The following is a 26643-nucleotide window of genomic DNA, read 5'->3' on the forward strand; positions in this document are numbered from 1 at the left end:
TATTGCATAATGTATTGATTATCTGATTGAGGAATCAGCTCAAATTGTCTATGAAAAGAATTTTAATGCCGAGTTAAAAATAGGATACAGCTTCTCACAGTGATGGACTCAGCCTTACACACAATAGAGGCTGCCTTAAACTGGAAGCATGATGTTTAACAAGCCTTTTAAAAACCCCTATCATTAATTATTATAACAAATTATTAGCATTATCTCAATTCTTCTTCATTTCCATTCAGCAGATTATTTATTTGCTGACAAAATGTTGCTCCACTATTGTTCTTAGTGGTTTCCAAAATCTATTTGGGTAAATGAAAAGAACTTTCATCCTTCTTGAACTTTCCTTGAGTCTTTTAGCATTAGAAATTTGGGATTACCTTTGTGCATTTTATTTAATGCTGCTTATTCATCTAATGTATCTCAGTTTTTCTACAACTGGATTTTAGGAAATTGCTGTGTTCCAATCCACTCTCTATACTCCTGCTTGGTTTTATTTCAACATCAGATGGACACTGGAAGTTTTTTACTGTGTATTGTTTACAGTGAAACATGCATCCCTTTCTTCAGTGTGGTGCTCAGCTTTGAACCCTTTACAAGTTAAAAGCCATTCAAATTTACATTTTAGCACTTATCAAGACTGAAATTTGAGTTGGTACTACCTCTTCATTCAGTTTACTTTTATCCCACTATAATTCTTCATAGTCCCATGTGAATTCTGCTAACTTGTACCATCTAGCATTGTAATCAACAGCTGCTGCCCTGACACTGACTCTTCCTGGCATTTAATAAACATACCATGCAGGATTTAATATTAAATACTGAAGTGTGTTAACTATGAAAAGCAATGCCACTTTAGTTCTCCTGTGTTTCTGTCTGATAGGTAGAGGTTGATTGAATGGTATTTTCCTCTCACCTCATAATTAATTCTTAACTGACTTTTAACCCATATTCACACAGGCAATTGCACTGGCACCATGGAGAGAAGGGTGAGCTGTCCCTAAGGGGAGCAAGGCAACTCAGGGCAGTAGTTCTGAAATTCATTTTGCCTCCTGATAAACTGTAATGTCCATTTGTGCATGTGGTTTTGTTTCCATGTTTTCAAGAGAGATGTGGAAAAGTACCATTGCAAGTCTTAAAAAAAAAAGGTGCTTTGATTTCTCTTTTACTCTGCTGAACTGACAGGTGCTAAAAATATTGAGTGAAATGTAATCTTTCATTTCACAGTGCTACTGATACACTATTTTATCATGATGATCTAGTCTTGGTGGTTTATTTCTTTATTTTATTACCATTCTTGCAACCTCTTTGTCTGACACAGTAATTTTTAATGTCCTTGGTCACCCTGGAGCCTTTAAGAATATATAGCTAGGAGATTAATTCTGCGCCTCCAGTAAAATATCTGTATTTAATGAAAACAGGTCATTAAGTTGATGCCAGCAACTGAGCTATGCCCACTGCATTTTCCTCACAACAGTGGACCTAATGACTTACTTGGATTTTTTTGTTTGTTTTTCTTTTAAGATTTTGATTCTACCCTTGCATACAATGACTGACTTCAAGCCTTGCATAAAAAATCCTCACTTCTGTTCTCTGAGATTGTCTGGGCAATCTCAGGAAACAGAAGCTGAACACAGTGCGAAAACACCAGCTCTTGCTAGTGGAGCTGCAAGAATCAAGGCTAAACTGACATATATCCTGTGGTGCACCTCTAGAAAGACAATAGGTCACTAAAGAGCAGTGACTGGAGGACAGCTCAAGGGAGCTGCTTAGAAAATGAAAGGACAAGGAGATGTTTCCTGCCAGTTTAAAAAAGATTAAGGTGCTGACTTTGGAAAGTCTTTACTTGATGAAAACAAGCTAGAGTGCTTCCTGCCAGAAGTGAAAAACAGAGATACACTTAAAGATAAACCCTAAGGTGCTGCAAAACCCAGCAAAGTATTTCCCCAGGCTTCCTCTGCTGAATACAGTAGAAGACAATCACATTGCTTGGTTCCATACCCTTAGATATTTACTTTTCTAGTTAATGTCAGCAACTACAATTTTACTGACTGATTTCCCATTCTTTGTGGCTCTCCCAACAGTAGCATTTAAAATGTGAAATATGTTTCTTTTCCTTCGCTTAGAAAGAATGGGATTCAGCTGGACTGACTTTTCCTCATGGATCGTGTTTTGTTCCATACTTTGCAAGCCTCAGTGATAATATTTTTAAGTAGTACCCATGAAACATCCAAAGACAGTATTTCACTTAGTTTTTACTCTCAGACGTATTCCATTAACTTTTTCTTAATATTGGAATCTCCTCTGAAGTTTAGTCATTACTTTGCCATTTCATGGCATCTTACTCCCTCTTCAGAATGAGAACTGAATTATATTCTAGTTGCTGCATTAGTGTCTGCCAGAGTTCAAATTCTTAAATGACTTTGTGCATCTAAATTTCTATTTCCACACAACAAGTTAGAAGACTGGGTTAAAAAAACTCTGACTCTCTCTTTGAAGTAGTTCCAGTTCTGCACTTCCTTTGGTGGAAAATTTTCCTTTCTCACTCAGAAGGCACAAGTACCAGGCTATAATCAGCCTCAAAACTTCATAAAGAAGAATCTCTTGCAGGTAGCTTATGGATAGAAAAGGTTGTAGCAGAACTACTTTTCACCATAATGAAAGCTAAGGTGAATGAATTATGTGAGAAAAATAATCATTCCTTTAATTCTGAGGCAAGCACTGTCTTGTTTTTCAAGAAAAATGAAAATGTTTTCCAGTAAAAGAAATGGACCTCTACCAAACTGAATAAACACTCTTTCTCCTTCTCTTTGTAAATGAACGAAGTTTGGCCTTGCTTTTCAGTATTTCTTTTCTACAAAAAATGTACTTAGAAATGACGGACTATTTTACAGAACAGAATAACCTATAAAATAATCCTGGCTTAAAAGTCTAGGCCCTCCTGGTTATACTTAAAAAGGGAGGTGTAAGATTTAAGCTGTTACTAGTAAAAACTAGCTTAAGGTTGTTTCATCTAAAGCAGTCTTTAAAAAATCCAGGTTTTTTATTTGAGTCAAAAAATAATCTCTTCTATTAATTAACTAGACCAGTTCCATTTTATTTCTCCCACTCAAGGCTGACCGTAGTTCCTGCCTCTTGTGCTTCCTTTCTGCAGCTTTACACTCGCAAAGAAAGACGCTTGCAAGCCTCTTACCAAGCAAGGCTTGCAAGCCTTTCCAACTCCATTTCATCCACAGGTGCTCCAGTAACTGATGTAACGGCTAACCTTACAAGGCCTTAAGATAGTAATACAGTTAGTTCAGATCATCCCATTTTCCAGTCAAATTTTAAACCAACTTTTGAGTTAGTAACTGCCCTGTGATTTTTTTATGCAGGCCGTGAGATTCAACTATCATATCTCAGCACCTACTTTTGAGTTATTCTACAGAGTGAGTCAGGAAAATGAAACATTATACCCTGTGTGACAGCTGCACTGTGATGAGGTGGCAGAAATCACACCAAATGGTACAAGGCAGAAGAGAGGCAGAGAGGTATGATGCTTCCTTGGAACACCCATCACTAGGCTCCTACTGTCCCTGCCACAAAGTGAGAAGACTGAAAACTTGGCTTTAAAGACTCTCTCCACGCTCTCCAAGGACAACATGAATTACAGAGGCTACTATCATCATTACTTCCTATTATTTGTCTGATAGTAGGAGCTAGAAGCTGTAAATCAGACTGGGAGCCCCACTGTGCTAAGAACAGGGCAGGCACACAGCTAAGTAATCTTGGCCACTAAAAGCACACAACCTAGCTGAGCTAGGCTGTAGGAGGCAGGTGTAGCAATCACAGGGGGAAGGGGGAGGCAAAACCCCCTAAAAAGATGTATTTGCAATACCCGAATAGTTCTACCCTTCCTGCTCTTTTAATTAGCTGGTATCACTCAGCATTTCCAGTTAGTACCACAGGAGAAACAGATCCTCAGGAGGGATTTGAGGGACTTACAAATGTTTTAATTGATGATGTTGGTTGGGGTGTTTCAAGGAAGGAAGCAACATAAAGGTTCATTAACATAAAGGTAGGAAAAGCAGAGTTGCTGAAAGTAAAGGGCTGAGATAAAAGGCAGTGTGACAAAGTTAGAAATAATGATGATATGTCTATCTTGGTATGAAAACAGGTGCTTCACAGAGGTAGGTCCTTACAAATGTCAAATGACCCAACAGGAAACCCAATCCTTAATCCCAAAACACACTGCAACAGGGCAGCAGTGCAAAATGTCCTGTTTCCTCCAGAAACACCATTTCTCCCTTCATCTCACCCATGACTGCAAAAAATGATACCCTTATTTATAAATCTGCAGCAGCAGCATTACTGATGCTGTGAGGGACAAGCCAGTCTGACATGTTTTCAAGTTCATTCCAGATGCCAGGATTTGAGCCTGTCTTGGAGAAGACCCAAAACACATACAGATCTGTAGATGAAATGAATTACCACCTGGCTCTTCTGTTTATACTCTAAGTGACTGGCATTCAGTCCTCATCTGCTAGCCAGCACGTATTCTGCTAACAAAGTCTTTGTTTTATTACTCCTGGTAGAACTCCAGCTAGGAGAGTGAGTTCTCCCTTGCCATTCTCATTGTTAGCTTTCCAATCAGCGTTCCTCGCTCTCCTTCAAAACTCCAGGTTTCTGTCCATATGGTGGACATTACAAGGTCTTGTTGGGCAGGGTACACTTTGTGCCAGAAGGTGGTTTTAATCAGCATTTTTTCAGTTTTCTCTCTAGCCCATGTCTTGAATATATTAGTTTTGGAAATGTGGCAAGAGTAAGGTCTGTTTACTTCTCTTTTTACAATATTGTTCCTTTCTGTTCCTGGTTTCTCTTGGAAATGCTCATATGGCAGAGACAATGTTTTCCTTCTATTTTGCTAAGCATAGGAGTCATTTAAGTGTTGAAATCAACATAGTCTGACTTTCCCTCCTATGATGTCATGCTCGTGACTCTATTTTTTTGAAGTCTGGGAAGGAGGGCAAGCATTTACATTTTAGCAGGAAAGTATTTTCTTTGCAATTTATGATCATCATCACAATACATATTGCTGTGTACAGATCCTCTTTGCCCAGAAAAAGGTTTCTGTATTTCCCAAGGACCAGCATGTTGATTTGGTACATTTTTTATTTGGTGTTTTTTAAATAGAGGAAAATACAGCCTTGTTAGAATGTCTGTGATAAGAAGAGAGTATCAAAATAAGGCTCTGCTGTGTAGCAATAGTTATGAATAATTAATTTTGTTTATGATATTCTTTAGGAAAATGTAAATATAAGTGACAAAGAACAACATGAAAAGACATGCAAAGAGCTATTTCACTGATGAATACAACTCATTTAACTGACTATCACATGAACTGTGTCTCTCACTGGTGGATGATTCATGTTGGTGTATGTGAGCAGAAAGACTATTTTGGTTAAACATCTGCATTTCTGGTTGTCAGGAATAACAACATTCTTTACAAAACATGCCTAAAACAAATGAAGTTCCCAGTTTGACTTTTGGTCTCATCACAATCTATTTTTAACAGGATTTTAATCCAGACTATTTAGTCTGGACTTTTTCTGGAGACTGTTTTTTAAAAAAAAACTTAAACAAGCAAGTGTTGATACACAGCTCATTTCTCCTTTGAAACAAAGCCACCATCCTTTCTACTAGCTCCTTTTTGGCTTTTTCTTTTAAGCAAAGAAACTTAAATAATTAAAATTCATAAAAATTTTCCTCTTTTGTGGGCACCCAAGGAGCTGGAAGCCCTCATTAATTTGAGAAAAAAGCACAAGCCCTCACACTTTAACAGCATTGAAATCATTAGGGGATGTTTAAAGCACACTCAATAGCTGTACCATAACCAGAAATTATTAACAAGTCTCAAATATACAGATACAGTGTATCTCTTTCTAGGAAATAAATAATTTACTAAGGGAAAAAAGTATAAAGTCTTTGGAACCTTAAGCTTTCAAATGACCCTAAAGGGTACTTCCACACACTTTAGTCTGTTGTATGAAGAAAAAAAGGATGGTTACACATTTATAAGTATTCACTATGTGTGGCCAAAGAAGCAGCCACTATGGAACACATCACAGACCTCTATGCCAACAAATTGAAAAGCCCCATGGCAGCATATCTGAAAACAGTTCCCACCACTGAAATAAAAGTTGAAATCCTCCTGACTTCTGTGGAAAGACAAAACTGGGCTTCTTCACCAACTCCCCTCTGACTACACAAACACAACAATGACCAATATGATGAGACACTTTCAGGCCATCCCTACAGAAGAAGTGGACAATTTACCATCAGACCCACCACATGCATGTGACTTTCACCTTTTTCTGAAGGAGACCTCTTGTTGACTCCCATGCTTTCAACACTAGATCTACTCCTGAAAGTGTACTGAGACACGACAAGCAATATCCAACACCACTGAGAATTTATTTCAGCTGTTTTCTAGAAACAGGAAAGGTATGCATTTGAAGACTGAAGAGGACTCTGCGCTCTTCAGGGGAGACAAAATGTGGTTTTCTAGTACTCAACTGCCTTCTACCAAGCAGAGAAGATGTGAAATCAGATCGCAGTAACGTTTCTGGAGCTGACCTACTCGGGGTAAAACTCAGCTACAACACTAGATGCTTTTGGCCTGGACAAACAGACCTGTTTTATTTTCCATCCCTGAATGCAAGGGAACACATCCAGCATGGGAACAAAGCAACCTGAAGCTATGGGTAAGAAGTAGCAGAGTGAGGTATCATCTTCTGATCTCACTGTCAGCCAAGGACTTAAGCAGAGGAACACAAATGAATAGTCCAAGTGGAAAGTCAGTGAAGGCCTGGTTACTTTGCCATTAGGAGGAGAGAGGCAGAGGGTAATGCAGTATAGGTATCCCTGTGGGAGGTCTGAACACTCATGGCTGTTTTGGCCTGCGCTGCCACTGGCTCACATATGAGGCTGACATCCCTGGTGACTTCCACTACCAACCTTCCTTCCCACTGCAATCCTTATGAAGGATTCTTCAGAAATCCTTCAAAAACAATCACAATTGGAATTTATTTCTCATTTTTCACTACTCACACATTTTCCTGGAAGAAAACATAACATAGTTATGAACATAGAATGAACATAGTTCATTCTACTAACAAATAAATGGAATTATACATGTAATGCTGCATGAAGAAATATAAAATAGAAAAATATGTTTGTGATAAATTTATAAAAAGTAGGAAAAAAGACTCAAAACTTCTTTTAAAGCATTTCAGAGTCAACACTGTCTTGGGACAGGAAGGTCAGCTAGAGGAACTGGAAAGCAGAATCAGCACAACAAACGAAATATAATTCCACAGAATTCTAAATCTGTCTTTGTGCCAATACAGTGTAGCAGTTCTTTTGTTCACATTTCAGAAATTTTTATAGTATTGCCAATAAAAAACCTATTCAGACTGAAATAATGTTGAGTGCACCAATATCCTAGTACAGGGACAAGAATAGACTAGGCCTCCTCTGAATAGTTATCACTGATTTACATTTGGGTTTTCATTTATTTCCTGGAGGTTTTAGGGGTTAAAGGAAAATCTCCACTTGTCCTACTTGATTAAGAATGCTCTGAACAGTCATTTTTATAATAAGCTCTTTTCACTTTTAATTATTGACACATTGACTCATAACCAGAAGCAGTCTACTGCTGACAGCATACTGAAAAGTGCAACTATTTTGCTTCAAAAAGGTTTATAGAATGCTTTGTTTGCTCCTGACCAATTAGAATTTACTATTTTCCTCTATTTTTTACTTTGTTCTTCCAATGTGAACCCAAAAGTTTAAACAGAACCTGATAGTACTTATTTCTCCTGACAGCTTAAAACCATGCAAGACACCAACTTCTGTTCATTTTTATGGAAAACTGTGACTCAACTTTCATTTGCACGGGAATTTTCTATGTACACAAAACCTTCTTAGTGCTCAGCATTGATAGAAAATCAGATGAAGGGAAGGAAATGAAAATTCAAAATTTTTGAAAAATGAAGACTTGAAAATGCACAGATACACCTGAGTGTCTTTCTCAGGGCTCTAAAATCAGAGGTTCTTGCAGACATTTTCAATATATTGTCTGAAGATGATGTTAAAAACACGTCAATAGCTGCAGTTATGGCTTGCACAGTGCTGAACTGTTACTACCAGCAGACAAATGTGGCTTAGATACTTATTCAGATTTGAGCTATTTCAATGAAACTAAACTGGATGAGTTGCTGAAACATTATTTTGCCCAAGACAGTATGTTCTGTAACTTTAGCTTAAAGTTGACAGTATTACTCTCTTTGCTGCACTACTCTGTTGAACTGTAACATATCTGAATTCTCACCTGTACATTAAAACAGAGGCAATCCACATAACATTGCCTTCAACATTTCTCAAAGTCTCCAGTGGTACAAACACCAGATTTGCAGACTCCAAGAACTACAGATTATTTTACCCACATCTGGTCCCACATTTTATTTCAAGTTAAAATTCAAATTGCTTAGCATTTTATGAATACAGTCAGAAACTACAGATGGTAAACACTGAAATTCACAGGGTTTTTTTAGTTATTACTTATATCTCTGAGTTTCTTTGTCTTCCCTTGTATCTCCTTAATTTTTCATTGTAATACATACAAAACTCTGTTTCAAATGTAAAAATCAGAGGCATATTTTTTTAATACAGAAATGAAGTAACACACTATATGACAGTTATGCTCTAAAAATTACCTACTGTTATTTTTGCATAGTTTCAGGTTTTCTGTTCTCTGTACATTGCTGATGTTGAAACATTTTGAAGTAGGTGTGATACTGACCAGAACCAGTACTAAACAGATGACAGATTCATTCAGTTTGTTAAGAATTTATCCTGGTCATTTCATTCATATGATTACTTTCATGACTGGGTTTTATGCTTCCATTCTCTGTAATGTGATTAAGAAAAGCTCCCTCTCCTCCCAGCCCAACCTCAGCCTCACAGACATCCTGACATGAAGATTACACATTACTAAGAGAACAAATTATTTTTCAAGCTAGGATGAACCAAATAGACCCATCTTTAGTGGCTTACATTAAATTTGGATGACTCTTGTCACGAAGGAGATATTAGACACTTGGAATCATATTTTTCTCTCAGGTATGAACTGGAATACTCCAACTTCCAGAATGGTTTTGTACTTGGGGGATGTAGCACAGCTCCTGCAGTGACTGACTCTTATTTCTGTGGCAACCAACTTTTTAACTGCCCTGAATAAAAGACATACCTAATTAGGCTACAGCGGTAAACATACCTAATTAGGCCACTTGTCCTTCCTAAAGGCAGGGAAAGGTTGATACTTTCCTCTAGTTCATGGGATCTTCTCCAGCTGTTTCTGTCCCAGGTGTGTAACACAGTGGCTCTGGCCATGCAGCACCAGGACAGCAGAAGAACCCACACCCCCTTGGCCAACCAGAAGCATCAATGGCCAGAGAAAAACTGCTGATATCTTAGTTACTTAGATACTTAGTTTATCCTCCCTCTTCTTCTACTTATGCATGCGAGTTGGAAAGGCCCCATTTCCAGAGAACATTAAAGGAATGATTATTTTAAAACAAGAAGTGCAGTATTTAATATAACAAATATAATCACACTGATAACTGACTTCTAATCAAGTTTGGCTCTTTATTGTGTACAGATAGCAATGGCTTGCATTTGTATTATGGGTTATTTCACCACTTGGGAAATGTTATTAGCATTATGCTTAAAAGCATAGATGCTTTGGCAGCACTGTCTTACAGAAAACCTGACATTTGACTCTATAACATACTAAGGGAAATAAAAGGAAGAAAAGGAAACAGCAACTCCCATGGCACTCCTGTATCCTCTTAACATTTTCTTGTAACTATACTGTTTTATAGATGAAACTGTCACTGCAAAAATGACAAATATAACACATAAAAGAACGAAAATGGGCAATAAATCACAAGTGACACTTCAGCCCATTGAAATGCATTCAGCCAGTGCTGCAGAAAGTAGGAACATTTCCTTGTTTTGCATTCTGCCCAGCTGAGAAAGGGACCGGAATCCTTGAACAATTGGTACAACAATCATTGGGGCCATCACATAAAAACAGGCTTAGAATTTCACTTTGGAAAGTCAGATCCATTCTCATTCTGCTTTCCTTGTCACTTATCTTGCAACAGCACTGCAATATGGCTTTGACTTTACAGCACACAGGTGCTTATTCTCCCCTGGATAACTATCCACAACTCCAACTAATGCAAAGTTGCCCAGAAGTATCAAGACAAGAATAAACTTCTGAAATAGTGTATCAAACCTGTAGACAGACATGTCTGCACATAGGTTTGTTATTACAGACTCAACTAGGAAATAGTCTCAACTACGAAATAGTGGGTTTTACATTGCCCAAAACAGCACTTCAAGTTTTAGCACGTCAGAGTACATCTAAATCAATGTTACATGGTCCAGGATGGAGAAAAAATTAATGTGAAAGTCTGTCCAGTACATGTTGCTACAACTCAGATGCATTGTAAAGCAAAAACAACCGAGGTAAATAGCAAAACTCCTTCTCAAATTTATGCTGTTGTTTTTTGTGTTAATAAACAAACTGTATTTTCAGAAATGCAGTACAAAACTGGAGTAAATCTCTTGACATAAAATATTCCATGAAGTTGCAATTTAATCAATCAAAGATTTCAGTCTATTTTTTCCACTTTTACAGTGGAATGGCTGAGAACAGAATGCGACCCAGAACACTGCAACAAATCTTGCTGGGTACTGAATGCACATCTTAAGAAATAGGTATATTTTATTATGGTGCTAACTTCATAAAGGAGAAGAAACTTACTAGGATTATTTTATGACTGCTTTTAACTTGTTTATAAAATGTAGAGATCATCTAGACATTAAGGTGTGTAGTATAAAACTAATTTGTGTTATAAGCTTTTGCCTCTTTTACAAAAAAAAGAAAATCTTCCCAATCACTAAGTATCAGTTACTTTACAAAACTTCTGATAGATCTTGCTGCATTTGATTTAAACCAAGAATTTAATGTATGAAGAATGTGCAATACAGAGCTCTCTCTTGCAGCTGGATGTGTAATTACAATGGGTCGTAAAAAGGGCGTTCTATGGAAATCAGTCTTAATAATATCCAGCAAAGTAGTGGCTGCTCCACTAAATCACAAATGGAAATACTTTAATTCAAATACAAGTAGCTCAGACATATTTCCACAATTAAGTAAATGCCTGACAGAATGAACACCCTAATCATGATTCCAAGCATGCTATTTTATCAGAATGCAGAGAACAAAATATATGAGGGCCAAGTGAATACCAAATATGGCCAATTTAAACCTATTAGATGAAGTGTCTCTTACAAAATACTGAAACAAACTGCAAATTATTTCAGTATTTCTCAAAAAGATGGATTTTTTTATTCAACTTTGAAGTTAAGATCATACAATCAAATTTTATGTGTTAAGTTTTTTGATAGCATTCTACATGATTTCAATTGTATGTTAAACCAAATTTTTTATGAAAACATGGAGACAGTATCATGAGTACTACTGTGCTTCATGTATACATAATCTTTTTTCCTCGCACACAGGTGTAAGATATTAGATATTCTCTGTCTGTTGAACAACAGGGTCAATTGAGTAGATTTCAAGTTAGTTACTTTTGTAAGGTAACACTGAAAGCTAAACACTATCCCCCAAATTTGAATTCCTTAGCTACTATATTATTGGACCACTGATAACTATGTATTGACTAAACACTGATTTCCCTGCTTTGGCTTCTAAGAGTCAAAATCACACAGTAGCTTTTACACTAGGTTACCTTATTCTATAACTCAAGGACAACTACACTGTAAGTATTTAAGTGCAAGGAAAAGTTCTCTTTGCTACGGGCTGCAAAAGCAACTTGGACTGGCTGTCAAGATATTTAGGGTAACTAGCCTATAATCCTTTAAATGGTAGACCTGTTATTTTTATATGAAAAAGGAAGGAGAAAGGAAGGACAAAGAGAAATTAATAATGCATTGTTTATCAACTGCACCAGTAAGAGGCAAGACGATGACGAGGATGGAGGAAATGAGTGCAAGCAGAATTGGCTTGAAAGCTGAGCTGTATTATCATGATATTTGTGAAGAGGCAGACCTTTCAAATTTGGTAACGATATTCAGGAATGCAGCCAAGATTTTAAATTTTCATTATGCAAGAAGCATCAACTTCCAATGTAAAGAAACCCGAAAATGCCATCCTTGACCTTCCCACTGCCGCTTATGTATCTCCTCAAATGCTAAAAGATGGAAGTAATTTCTTAATCTCAAATATAATTATTTTGGTTCTGAGCAAAGAAGTGAGGAAAAAGCACTGAACAGAAAATGCTAGGTGACATTTAACAGTTACAGCTGCAGGGCTTGTGGTAACTACAGCTAGAAACACCCCTGTACTTTCACATAAACAAATCCTTTTACGTGGAAATCCTTTCCACAGTCTTGAAATTTATAGGACAAAAATGTGGGGACAATGTGTATCTCACTCAGCTCCCTCGTGTGCGGTCCAGTTTCTGTAAATCTCCTTCAAGAAACCCTTTGTGCTTCTCATGGGTACTGCAGATCCCATTACTGCTGTACTGCCCTGACGTTGAAAAGCCTGCCCCAAGGACCCCTAGACAGGATGTCTCCCTAGAAAAACAGGAATTCTTGTTGCTCTCATGAGACAACCATGTGGGCTGGGCGAGGTTTCTTCGCTTGCTACTGCAGTTGTGGCAAATGAGGAAGAAGACGTTTCCTTTTGAGCACAGTCTTTCAAACATGCAATGGGGGTGGGAAGATGATGAGGGTATTTCAAAGGCTCTCTAATACATTTTACAAATAGCTAGAAATGCTGTTGGCAGGTATAATCTGATATGTTCTTTTTCACTACAAAATTAGATTCTGGTAGAACATTTTTATTTTCTTTTCAAGAAAAAGGAAACAAACTTCACAGATCTAACAGACAACCACAGACTGCCAATGCCACCAGTTACAAAGCAATGAAATAAATCATATGTTAGCTAGCTATCCATATCTCTTTACAGCCAGCTAGCCATATCTTTTTTCTCTCACTGTTAAGTACTGTGATCATCTTCTTGTGGAACAGGCATGCCTCCAGTATTACCTATAGCTACCCAGTTTTGCATTGAAATAAAAAAACAAAACATGAGAAGAGAAACATTTCAATCTCTACATGGAAAAATATAGAAGCTTATTTGAATTCTGTGATAAAGAAATCAAAACTTGAAGTTCAAGCATATGGAAGAGATCCTGTCTCTTCAATGCTTTATTTGAATTGTCAAGTAAAAATTAACTGAGGTATAAATATGTATGCAGACACAGCTTCTGCCAAGCAGCAGTAACAAGAACAAGCTACCTAATGGCATTGTAAGTATGTTATTCTAGTTAGTTCATACATTATTAGTAAATAAAAGTATTCCATGAAGCAATTTTTTCGTGATTGACAAGGCAACTTGGGCATTATGGATCACTCAGCTTTATTATTATAACACATACCCCAGAATTAAAAGCTAGAGTAGACATGTCACTAATCCTCTTATCTTAAGCTCAATCATTTAACTGCCTCTTATTTACTGTAGCAGTATCCAGATACCAGACATCTGAACTCATCTCTTAGGTAACAATGTGCTATCCCAAGGAACTATGCCAGTATTCTTCAAAAAGGCAAAGATTTATCATATGCTAAAAGCTGATGGACTAGGTTTACTTCCCCTATTAGATATTTCATCACTTCTGATTCTAGAGTTTTTAATGCTCTTTGATTGTCTTTGAAAATAAAAATGTTTACAAATACCTGAAAGGTTTTAGGCACAGGTTTCTTTTCTGACAAAATCAATCATTTCCCCAGGATCACAAAGGTTTTCTAGCATATTCTAAGCCATCCTTCAAGCCATATACAGCCTAATAATGGTTCCACTTGAATACTGAGTTTACTTTTACAATTAGATTTTAAATCCTTAAATCTTGCTCATTCTCATATGTCACTTGCTAGGTTGTTTTATTTTAATCCTAGAACTCACGTATGACATAATAAAAATGAATCTTTTTTATTTCTTTAGTTTCTTTCATATTGAAATTTTGCCAAAAGACATGATCTTCCTACCATTACACAGGAAAAAAACCCCTGAATCCACTAATACTAGATCTTTGTCCTAACTTGCATATGCAACTTTTGAGCCTCAAAAATTCTAGTGTCTTGATCTAAAAACAGAGAAAAAAATAAACAGGAGCACAAATATATATCTATATGCAAACTTTCATTTAATTTATGGATGGAGCAAGATGAGATCTCTTTACAACATGCAGCTTGAAGGAACACTCCACAGATCACACACACAATGGGCACATGCAGCGGAGTCATATGTACAGGGATGTGTGTGTGAGTTTTGGTGCCAAGCACACCACTGAGTTTAATGGAGCTGAGGGAAAAAAAATTATGAACAGAAAGGAACTTTTAACACAGGAAACTGTTCATGAGCAGAGAATGAAGAGACTGTCAGGGAAAAGGAGCCAAAGAGAAAGAGACAGAATGGGCATGGTGACTGGTCTGTCCTTGAACATCTCACCTGTTAGCTGGTCATCGCCTGCAGCAGGGGCGATGCGAATGTATGGTGTTGTAAGCTGAGTCACGATTATCGCAGCTAAGGCAAAGGAAGAGTTCCAGGTCAGCATGCATGAGGGAAAAAAAAGCCAGACTGAAGCTACGCCAGCAAGAAGAATCTTGGTCAGTCATTTATTGTCTGAACTTCACAAATTAAAACCAAAAAACTCCCACCAGTTCCTTTTCATTTTTAGTTGTTAGTGCGGTTATTCTGCAAATTAATAAGCTGTCATGTGTGAATTTCATTCAGGAAAAGGACTCCAAGCACATTATTTACTGCATTTAAGGAAACTGGAGACTCTTTGGCTCTGCCAGTCACAGCACTAAGCTTTCTAAGTGAAAACAAGCCGATTATTCAGAGTACTCTAATATCAACTTCTCCAAGTAATTTGAGCTAGTTTCATTTTTATTTTCCTATTTCATAATACTACATTTTTCCTACAATTTTAAAAGACAATTTTTATGTAAAGCATTTTTGAGCTAGTTAAGATTAACTTTTCTTGTACCCACTTGGGTTACTGTTCTAAAAATGCATGCACTGCCCATATACCTAATGTTCAGCATACAGAGAATGACCGCTGAGAGGTGGCACACCTTTAATTAAGTATGTGTGTAACTGCCCCAGGTCTGAGTTTCAAGTTCACAAGAAAAAGCTGAAACCCTGACTTGTTTGTATCCTAAAATATCTAGACTTTTCTGACAGAGTTATAACAACCACTCCCTGCTACAGACAACTGTTACTGTGGCTCACATTAATAAAATTTGTTATTTCTTTGTTTTCCAGCAGTTCTATGATTGCCTCTAAATGGTTAAGCATGCTGTGATACATATATATTAAGGAATATTAAAAAAATTAAAAGGTCAGATCCAACACGATGCAGCTGGAGAACGATGCAAAGAAAAAATATTGGAAAATTAAGGACAAAATTATATGAAAGATCACTCATTACCATAGAACAGCCTGGGTGCTATTAGAAATGTGGCAGAGAGAGAGGAAAATAGATCATCTACCATCTGCAGACAATTAAACTCAAAACTGCTGCTGCATAATATTTGGAAATATCCCTCTGCAACACTGAACTGCAGTGTTGATAGTAGCTTCTAGAGTACTGTTGCTATTGGATGTAAAATATTATAATATCCTTTTCTCTCTCATAATTAATGAAAGCCTTCCAATATTGCAAAATTAGAACAATGATGCCTCCCTCTCGAGAACTGCATTCCTCGGAGATAATCAAGATGTTTCTATCTAGACAGTGTTGTAAGTCATATCAGGAAATATAGTCTTAATATAAATCACAAACCACCACAAAGTTGATAGTAATAAACTTGGAGGAGTTTTGGAATGTTTTCAACTTAGTCTGTTGAGATTTTACAGTCATTTAGCTTGAAGAAAGAGTAGGAATATGAAAGCCATATTTCAAGCAATATATGACAACCTTTATTACCACTGGTACAAAAAGCTATTCCAGATTTTTGTTTGTTTGTTTGTTTAATTATCTTGTCAAAAATAATGGGAGTGGAAACCCTGCAGTCTCCCCATTTGTATATACACCAAATAGTCACAGAGGTCCCAGAAACCTTTCTCTACAGAAAACTGAGATCAGGAGACTCCACATCATAATAATGGGCTGTAAGATCCTCCTACTAACAAAGTCACTGGCAAAGGCTTCCTTTGACTTCATCAGAAGCAGGAGAACTTTCAGCTCTACAAAATCAAACATTCTCATCTTAATTTATACTTGTAATCACTGCAATCAGGATTTTTATATGATCTCTACAGGAACACATTTAACAGGGTTTCATTTGTAAAAATGTAATGGTCATAAAACAAGATCATTATTTAAAAGGGTACAAACTGAGGTTGTTTAAAATACACTTGATGGAATGAGAAACTATTATCTAGCTACTGACCCCAGACATGCATTTGACCCAGCAGAATTAGGCTGCACTTTTCTGGAGCTAGGCTGTACTCTTCTAACAGGAAACCTGTCAATATGATAATAAGCTATCTGCTGCACTTGGTCTCTGACACAGCAACAAGGTTTAATGTCTGCCAGTTGAGCACATGCTCGGCAGCAGAGCACATGCATTATTCCTGCTGACATCAACGGGAGGGAAGAGGGTACTCAAGGTACAGAACTGTTCTGCTGGATCTGGGACATGAACATTATGTTTCTATTACAATTACATATTTTTATTTTTAAAAAAATAAAAAGTGTATGGTGGGCCATGGAATGAACACTGCAGGACATTGATAAAACCCACTCTCACTGACCTTAAGAAGGTCTCAAGGGCACCAACAACTTTATTATCTGGAGGTGAGATAATTAAAGGGAATATAACAAGCAAGTGGCATAGCTCTGCTTGTGACATGTTCTGAATCCCCATACTGGTCCTCAGGGCAGACTTCAAACAGGCTAACCACAATGAGGCGGCCTGGCCAATCTCAGCTGGCTCAGTGGAGCAACCTGGAAGTTACCTGAGTGACCTTGATCCTAGGAAGGGCTCTTGATCCTAGGAATGGCACTGGCCTTTATCCAGTAAAATACTTACATCTCTACTTTAAGATGGAACAGTTGTGAAGTAGTCGATGAGATTATTCTCTGTGTGCAAAAGCAGGTACATGATTGACTTGATTAGGTCCTAGCTGGTCAGAGCATGGTGCTAGCAACACTAAGGTTGTGGGTTCAATTGCCATAAGGGCCACCCACTTAGGAGCTGGATTCGATGATCCCTTGCAATTCAGAATATTCTGTGATTCTGTAAAACCATATGGCTTCTCACATACATAGTAAAATCCACAGTGTGTCTACTGGTTCCAATGGCCTACACAAGGCTGTAGGTATTTTCAGGATCAGACCTTAATTCAAAAGAAGATTTTACCAGTTTTATACATGAATGTCCTGAAGCACATCCTCTAGCTCTAAAAACACCAAACGTCAATTTCTGAAGATAAGAGAAGCCCAGATGACAAATAATTCAGGAATGTTACTAGTATGTGAAAGCTAGATGTGGTACTGGAGAGCGCTCCCAATCTTATTTGTCAAGAGCACTCCAGCACATAAGTAGATGGACATAACAAGCACATAGAGCTTAAGTAGCTCACTGTCTAGTAGTTACACTGTGGTCTCAAAGCCCAGTGGAAAATGGTGCAAGTCTAAGAAATCTGGCAGAATGGTCAGAGCAGCCCTTGCTTACTGGGGCACAAACAATGTGAATGTACTGAGCTTTACTGAGCTGTTTGTGGGGATTAAACAGAGGGAGAGGAGATTGGGAGAGGACAATTTTATGTCTTGTCCCAATGCAGGTATAGTGATTTCTGAGCTACACCTATAGATAATTTTTGCTGTTTTCTTCTAATGCAAATGTGGGAGGTCCGGAGAGGGCACAAAATTCTGCTTTTCCCTTAAGTATCTCAGTTAGATCCAAAGGGAAAACATCTGTGCAGACAGCTACTTTTAATACCATCTTAAAATATGTCATGATCTCCATTTAATCTTTTTAAATTAATACAGATTAAAAATATAATACAAGCATTCCATTTTAAATCATGGAAATCAGTGCTTTACTGTAGCCCCCCAAGAAAATTTTGCACCAGGGACTAAAAATACCATCAAGGCTACCTCTAGTTTAAAAAAAAAGTCCTCACAACAACCTCTAACATTATTTTATTATGAAAAAATCTGAAATATGCTTTCAAAACAGGAATGTTGAGAGATTGTATTAAAATAAAAGCTGCATTTCTCACATCTCCATTGCCAAATGGGTTAGCTCAAAGTAGCTTGTTGCTATGGGAGCTATTCCAATCCATGAAGTTACTCTCACTTCTCAAATGAGAGAGTAAAAATTTTCAGTCAGTCAAGTAATTTAAATAGTTGAACATCCATTAGTGATCCAGAATACAAATCTTCAAAAACTTTAAAATCCATTCTTCTAATCATCTATTATGATTTCTGATGCACCCTAGTTCACCCCTGATATCTCTGAAGCTACTTGAAAACAATACTGGATTTCACTTGCATCTGGAATTAAATTCTCATCTGTATTATACTTGGGTTGAGTTCAGATATTTGAAAGATTTCTGTGGTTTAGTAAGCAGCCAGTATATTGAAACTAAAACTACTTCCTTTGGTTTGGAAAAGAGAAGCAGCCAGGAATCAGTTCAAACAGGCACGAAAATATATTTGTCAAATTAGGGAGTACACAAAATTTCAACAGGAGTAACTTCATGCTAACATTTCTGTTACTTTTAGACTTAGAGGTAGTGATGAAATTGAGAAGTCTACAGGTAAAGGAAATCATGGTGGAATGTCTTCCATTAGGGAGAGTCACTAGAAACAAGCATGATCTCCTACAAGGTGCAGTGGTATAGGGATGAAGCAATTTTTGTTTCATGCTCTTGCCAGGTGCCCAAACTGCCAGGTGGTACTACCTGTTCCCACTCAGAGCAGCATGTTCTTTCCTGTTCCTCTACTACCATCTCCAAGTCAACTATACTATTCCATCACTTCTTTCTCAGGCTTTTAAGTTGCCACCAGCTAAAGGTACTAAAAAGGTGAGACTACAAAGATAATCACAGATAGATCTAGCCCCCAAAGATAAATAGATCAGCAATGTGTTTATGTTTCCCTGTTTGGAGACAAAACCTATAGCCAGTACTGTCTCAATTATACATATTTGTCTCACAAATGGCAGTATCATCTGCTGACAGATGAGTAAATATAGCTGATCTGTCTCATTAAAATGAAGAACATGGTATCTCCACTTCTCTTTTATACAGCAATTAAGTTAAGGTAATTGCTTACAAGTAAGGGGCAATTTTTCACTACAGATGTATAAGCAGCCAGTATGTACTCTGCAACTGGCAATTTTACAACTCTACTATATAAATACATATATATATGTATGTAAATGAGATCATATAAAAACCCAGAGAATATATTTTAAAAGCCCTGTGTTCAAGCAGACAACCAGAAGTAATTAATAAATTTATGATTACAAACAAACAAACAAACAAGCAAATTTCCTAAATCTCAGCTAAGGATGCAAATGATTCTATGAAAATTCTATAATATGTTTAGTGATCTGTTTCAGCAATATAAACACTTCTGGAAGTTTCCAAACACCATGTGAGGGGAAGGTCAACAAGCTGAAGTACAGAATACATGACATAACCCAAACATACCTTTTGTGGCTACCCTGACGCAGTCGATTTTAGTTTCCTGTGTCAAACAAAGAGGAAAAAGGTCACATCTTGTGTTTCTAGACAGAGAAAGTCATCCATTATCCTATTCTTAAAAGTACTGATAAAATGTCAAAGCAGAATGTGCCTCATTCCATATTTAACTGCTTATTAGCTAACTCCAAAGTGCTTTCTTAATATGGACAAGCACTGCTTGGGTATGGTACGTAAACATTTCACTGAAGATTCATCTAAAAGTAGAAAATGTGAAAGATATTCACAGGAGCACAGGCAAGTGTTCAGCTTTTTAACTGGCAACATAATGACCTTGGGAAATATTTCCTTTTTTTACACAAAGTATAGTTTGAGGCATCATGTTAGACAACTTTAGGAAGAAAAAATAATCAATGGTGTTTCACATTTGTGCACCGTCAGTGCACTGTGAATGAGGGAGCATTATGGTTTCTGGCAGAAAACATTTCCAGGCTGTCAGCACAGACAGCCAAAGCTTATCAAGAATTGAAGGGCTCTGGGTTGGTCTGTCCAGGAAATGAAAAACAATTCCAGGAAGAATTAGTCTGATGAAACATGATCTGTGAGGATCCTTTTACACACTTTTCATTTCAGTTCCATCTACTTCGTTTTCCTTTTACTTTGTTTGCAGAAAGGGACCAAAAAAAAAAAAGTGATTTCTAATTCAATCAGGACAACCAAATGAGAAAAAGGGAGATCAAGATGTTACAAACGAAGGTAACAGGACCGGACATGCCAAGACAGATGTGCTAAAACCCACAATTGTGTTTGGCTTAAATGTAACGAAAGAAATCACAACGTTTTCTTGTTCAAAGCAAGGAAAAAACCAAAAAGGAAGAAAAAAAGCCAGTCAAACACAGTCACTGGACAGCTTTTAGCTAATAAGACAGAATGGTAACATACTACTTTGCCTGCTCACTACTGACAGAACATGTGGTTTTCCCCTCCTCTTTCCTCTAACCTTTAATCATTAAGCAATATTATGTTAGGAAAACTGCTATTTTTTAAACTCAGTGTGTTAGATTTCACGGTTACTTCATTTTCTCATTAGCAACTAAATTGGGCATCCTGCTAGTTGATGCCAATCATTTATTTACACACAAACACTGTATAAAATCGCGCCTGTTGCAAGACCTACCCCATTGGCTCTGCTAGCAGCTTGAAAATAGATGCTGTAGCTCTTATGAGGAAGAAGAGGAGTATTCCAGAAACCACTGTAGGTTTTGTTATCTCCAATAGTAAAAGGTTGAGCAGCTAGTAAACCATTGGCTGGAATCTCTGCAGCAAAGTAGTACTGGGAATTCAGGAGTGAGGCATTCTGGAAATGAATGGGCACTGGGTAGCACTTCAGGATTTCAGTTGTCTTTTTGGTCCTCCGTGGGCGCTCTTCCTCAACAACGATTTGATAGACACTAGGAGTGTAGAAAGGAAAGAACAAAAGAAACAGTGGTTATTTTAAAACTTGGGCAGTCAAACCATCCTAAAACCATAACAGTGTACAGTATTTATTGGAAAAAAAACCTGTTAAAAGTAAAGAACAGGAAAGAAATACATTTTAATATTCAGGTGTATAAATTTGTGGAATAGATTCATGTTTTCAACTTAATTTTGTTCTGGAAAGACAAAAATAGCCATACACACCACAGCTTTTCACACAAGTGAATGCACAGCACATTTTCCTGTTCAAATTCTGGTTCAGAAAAATTGTGTTTAATCAGTGCTAAAATGTGAAATTAAGTATTATTTTGTTCACCAAAGCAAGCATAAAGCTATAGAGTCCTTTCTCTAACCTGTTATCTTACCTAAATGAAATTAAATTAGTATTAAGATAAAAATGAAGACATAAATTACAGAGACATAGGGACCAGTATTTGCTTAACTGCTGACATTATAAGTATTTATAAAAGCACAAAGCAAAACTTCAGTGGCATATTGACTATTGCTGAGCAAGAATAAAACACTTTTTGATAACACTATTATCACTCAGCAAAGCACTTTCACACATCTCATAGATAACCATATTTTTCAGTTTCTGCATTCTGCAAAGCAAGTCAGTTTGCACTTGCAGTCTCTGCTGTACTGGGACCTACAGAGAACAGTCCATCCCTCTCCACTGTAAAGGTGCTATGGACATTCAAACAGGAACAAAGAAATTGCAATTTCTGCTGTATATGCAAACAGTGTAATCATTATACCCTTGCAGTTGCTGTAAAAGACTGAGTCAGGGCTTTTAAATTCGTGATGTGGGAAGTCCATGTCTCTAAAGAGGACTGGCTTACAAGTTTATTGCTTCACTGGGGACCAGTGATTCTTAATCAGTATTTGTCTCCTGGAATCTTGAATCCCAGTAAACAAGTCAGACTAGATAACTGATGTCAAAGTGGCAATGTGTCCACATTTTTGTGTATCATCTACATCCAGTAACACTTTATGATCTTTCAAGTTGACAGTTCATAAAAACCAGGAAACTCTGCATAGAAAGCTTCTTAACGATGAAATATCCACAGTTTTCTAATGTGTAACTGTTCTGTCATCTGTAGTTAGAGAATTATGTTTACAGAAGATTCTGTCCGAAGTACAGGGACACATCGGCTGAGCTTCTGCAGGACCATCTCAGTCTGGACCAAACAGGGTTTATTGGCTTAGTCATATCCCTGCACAGCTGTGGCTACTTCCCTTCTAGAGGCAAACCTGGTTTAGAAATAAAGGGATGAACTGTCCAATGACAGGAGGGATGGTGCTTTAAGCAACCTGGAGGGGAAGGCATCCATTGACCAGATTAGGGGATCAGACCAGATGATCTTTAAGGTCCCTTCCAACCCAAACTATTCCATGATTCTAGGACACCAACATTTAAGGTCTGCAGAGTCGTTACAGTCAAATATCACCAAGGGGTAGAAAATGCCAATTTTTTTGACCATCTTACTGTTTTTTTACCAGACTTATTGATCATGTGCCACAGACCTTGTTGACTGTATTTTTAAGATCTAGCATCTCCAGTAGGAGATACTGTACTTCTATGCTCACAAAAAATGCCCACAAAGTTAACACTGGGAATGCACCTTTCCTTCTGCCTGATTTAGACTTTCAATATGGTGGAGCTTTAGCTCAATGTTAACACATTTAAACCTATCTGCCTTCATGAAGATGTCTACACATCTACAGTTCCAAGAGACATGAGCAGAAAGAAAGTGTCCACTTATGGGTCAACCTAATTGCTTCTCAGATTTCATTGATTATAATAACTAAATACTCAGCTCACATGTAGACATCTAAAAGCAGACACTCAAATTTAAATGCTTTAATTTAATGCTGAGCTTCACGCAGAAATCTAACCATGCATAAATTTAGTACAGCCAGGGACAGAGGAATGTCTTGAGGGTTCACTTGAAGGCCTCTGCTTGTACATTTTGCAGCTCTGTGCAACAAGAGATATTCTGCTTCATATCAAGCAGAAACATTTTCATTAGTTGATTAATTCCATGCTGAGTAGTAAATTAAGGTCAATCCACAGCAATGTTTCTTTGATCCTGTGGGAACTGATTTGTAAAAAACCTAGCCAGAGAATATCTACAATAAAATCTTGGTTTTTTTCTTACAAATAAATTTTTGACATGATTTTCACAATTGATTTTCTAGAACAAAACAGAGTTTCTTAGAACTGGGACTCCAAGCTACTTGGAAGACAGCATGTTGCCTCCTCTAACTATTAATTTGCAATATTAATCTACAATAAATACCATTTGCAAACTTAAATGGAGTATTGGAAAAAAATGCAGAAGGTGATGTAAGCATTCATTCTTGCAAGATAGTGGAGCTGGATATGCTTGCCTAATACTACAGCAAATATAAGAATCCAGCAGTTTCCCTAAGCATGATGGATAGCAAACTCAGTTACTTCCCCTTGCAGCACGCCTGAATATAAGAGGGACTCCAGACCAGACAAGATAGTATGACTTGTTTCAGTACTGAAATGAGGATTCTCTTAATTTTTCACGCAGTGATTAAAGCTAAAGACAGTAGACATTTTAGAAACAAATCTGTCATTAAAATGCTCCTTTTCCTGTGGTAAATCCGTATTTATTTATATTACATGCACTACTCCTTGTAAACCTTTTAGATGCCTGCCATCTACTCATTTTCAGATACTTTAAAGAAAGAAGTTGACTGGAGCAATTTCAAACTCAAAATGTCTTTTAATCCTTACTCCACAAGACAAATTAGATTTGCAAGCATCTAGACCTCAAATCTATTTGCTCTTTAATAATTTAAGCACTGAAAGGTCAAACAACTCTTTTCTGTTCCCCTTCATCAAAGTCCAAGTGCTAATGAAAAATAACTAAATCCTATCTGCTGGCCAATTTCCACACACTGCTGTTTCTCTGATGTAAATTAACACATTATGAGCACCTGGATCAATGGAAACCTGACAGAATTTTACCAGTGATACTTTTTACATTTGCACAAATGAGATCATCTTGCTAATGATTTTTACAAAATTACCCCAATTACAATTATAATCCAAAAGCTTTCTCTAGGTCTTACAATTAATATTACTTTCTTTAATATGTAACAGCTGGACTGCCTACTCTGAAAAGGGTTCAAGCCCAGCGAATTGAGCTAGCACGTGCCACGACTCTACTACTCTTACATATTAGTCAGATTTCTGGCTTGTTTGAAGTTGAATTATTCCTTTTCCACACCTCTACATTTCAGAGAATAAAGTCTTCTTACCTGTAATCGAGAAAACAAGTCCTACACTACAGTGAAATGTGCCAAAAGCATATCACTTATCAGCAGCATTTAGACTGATTTTCCAGAAGCAAAGAAATGTAATTTAAGTACAATTCATGTTACACAGTTCTGTTAAAGAATTTCAATGCCTTGGAAATTAAATTCAAAATTTATTTTTATAAATAAATAGTTCGTTGCTGCATTGGGAAAGGAACACATGACAGTTATTTTTAACCTAGGATTCAAATGCTTCAAATTTGGGGATTAAAAAGGTGTATGGGAAAATAAAAAAAATTACATTATTTTTACAGTGCTTTTTATTCTAACAATTCCAAACCAGTTCCAAATTTAAATGATTATGCAAAGATACAGATCTGAACACTATATTTTAATTATTGTAAGAAATTAAACATAGCAGGTCTCTCAGATATTTATTGAATTTGGATTGCTTAAATTGGAATGGTGTGTCAATGTCTGATAAATACACTAACTTTTTTTCAGAGCTAAAAAGAGACATGAAAGCAGAAAGAAAACGTATTAGCATGGTAATAAAACATGCTCAGAGTACTTAAACAAAAGACAACTTCAAAGAAGACTTAAGTATATATGTAGTCTTAACTCCATGAAATGATGGGTTTTGGTAACCTCCTGAATCAGGACATTACTCCACATTACTGGAATGCTGTAAATTAAATTTTAATTAATCAAAATCTCATTCAAAGTTACAGAATAACTTTCCAAGAAGGACCTATTGGATGCAAACATAGACTTCAGAAGTCTTCATATAGGAGTATGTACATGTACATACTTAACATGTACAATCTAGGCATTTATTGAAACTTATTAATCTATAATTACACCTAATTCCAAAGTAATTCCAAATTGCAAACAAAGGGAAAACAAGCTTGATTACTTCATTATCAAACTGTCAGCTCTATTATTTGTCTCTCTAAAACAGTCTTGATGTTTTATATAACTGAAGCATTAAAGAAATTTTTAGAATTAATTTCACAGAAGGGAGATGGCCTAAGGAACTGAATATAGACAAAGACTATCTGAATTTATTTACTAGTCTCAATACAGCTGCTGTGTGTCATCCTAGCAAGTCAATCAACTATTATGGGCCTCAGAAATCCAGTTGTAAAGTAAGAATAAGAAACTTTCTCAATCCTGCTTCAATTGTTTAAAATCTCTTCAAATTATTATCCTTGATTTTTTTTTCCCTTAAGAAATCTACAAAGCCTGCAAAGCTCTTAAGGTCCACTAGGAGTGCCCTAATAAGCTGTGTAAACTATTGGGCTACCTTTGCAGACTGTCGTGGTAACACTCTTGAGACTACTTTGAAGTTTTCTGCTCACTGCTGTAAGTTCATGCTTTATTAGAAATATAGAAAACCAGTACTTTTGTAGATCTATTTCTGTATTTTGACTTGCATGCTTACTTTGTCTTAATGCTTATAGAGTAAAAAAACAGAATAACCCTTAATCTACATATTGACCATTATTTCAGTTATTCCCACAGCCCTATTTATCTGCATGCTAGAATCACTTTACTGTATTTTTCTGCTAAAATACCAGTTCCAATAGAGGGCAAAATTAAGAAACCCAAATCCCACCCCATTATCACAGCTCTAAGTCCATGAAGAACCTGATTGCTCAAACCATAAGAGTCCCCACAGTTTGTAGGGGGGGAAATCTGTAGACCCTGCAAATTCTTCTATCGTACTGCCATTAAGATTTTTAAAATGTATCAGTTGTTTTTTTCATGCTTTGTATCTAAAACTTCATATATCTTTGATTGTCATGTGTTATGCAATTTTATTGCCTAATATTGCTTCTTGAAAAGAATACAGCCTTTGGACAGTTTTTTCTGTGTAATATGCAACATAATTTCAGCTCTGTCATCAGCTGTCTCTGACACGGTCATATCATATTTATATGGATTAGCACTGGAGATACATATCTATTTCTCCATGCCCTTATAATGCACTAGATTCTTGTAATTCATC

At 36.8% G+C, this 26643-nt stretch overlaps 1 protein-coding gene across 1 annotated transcript in view; it reads right to left on the reverse strand.

Annotated features, from left to right (window-relative positions):
• The window catches only part of PTPRM (protein tyrosine phosphatase receptor type M), a 442005-nt gene that overhangs the window by 154346 nt on the left and 261016 nt on the right, over window positions 1-26643 (reverse strand). The window contains 3 exon segments of the mRNA XM_030966307.1: window positions 14649-14723; window positions 19872-19908; window positions 21040-21313. Coding sequence (XP_030822167.1) covers window positions 14649-14723; window positions 19872-19908; window positions 21040-21313 — 386 coding nt within the window.

This window comes from Camarhynchus parvulus, chromosome 2, assembly GCF_901933205.1.
Source record: "Camarhynchus parvulus chromosome 2, STF_HiC, whole genome shotgun sequence".
In the NCBI taxonomy this organism is placed as follows: Eukaryota; Metazoa; Chordata; class Aves; order Passeriformes; family Thraupidae; genus Camarhynchus; species Camarhynchus parvulus.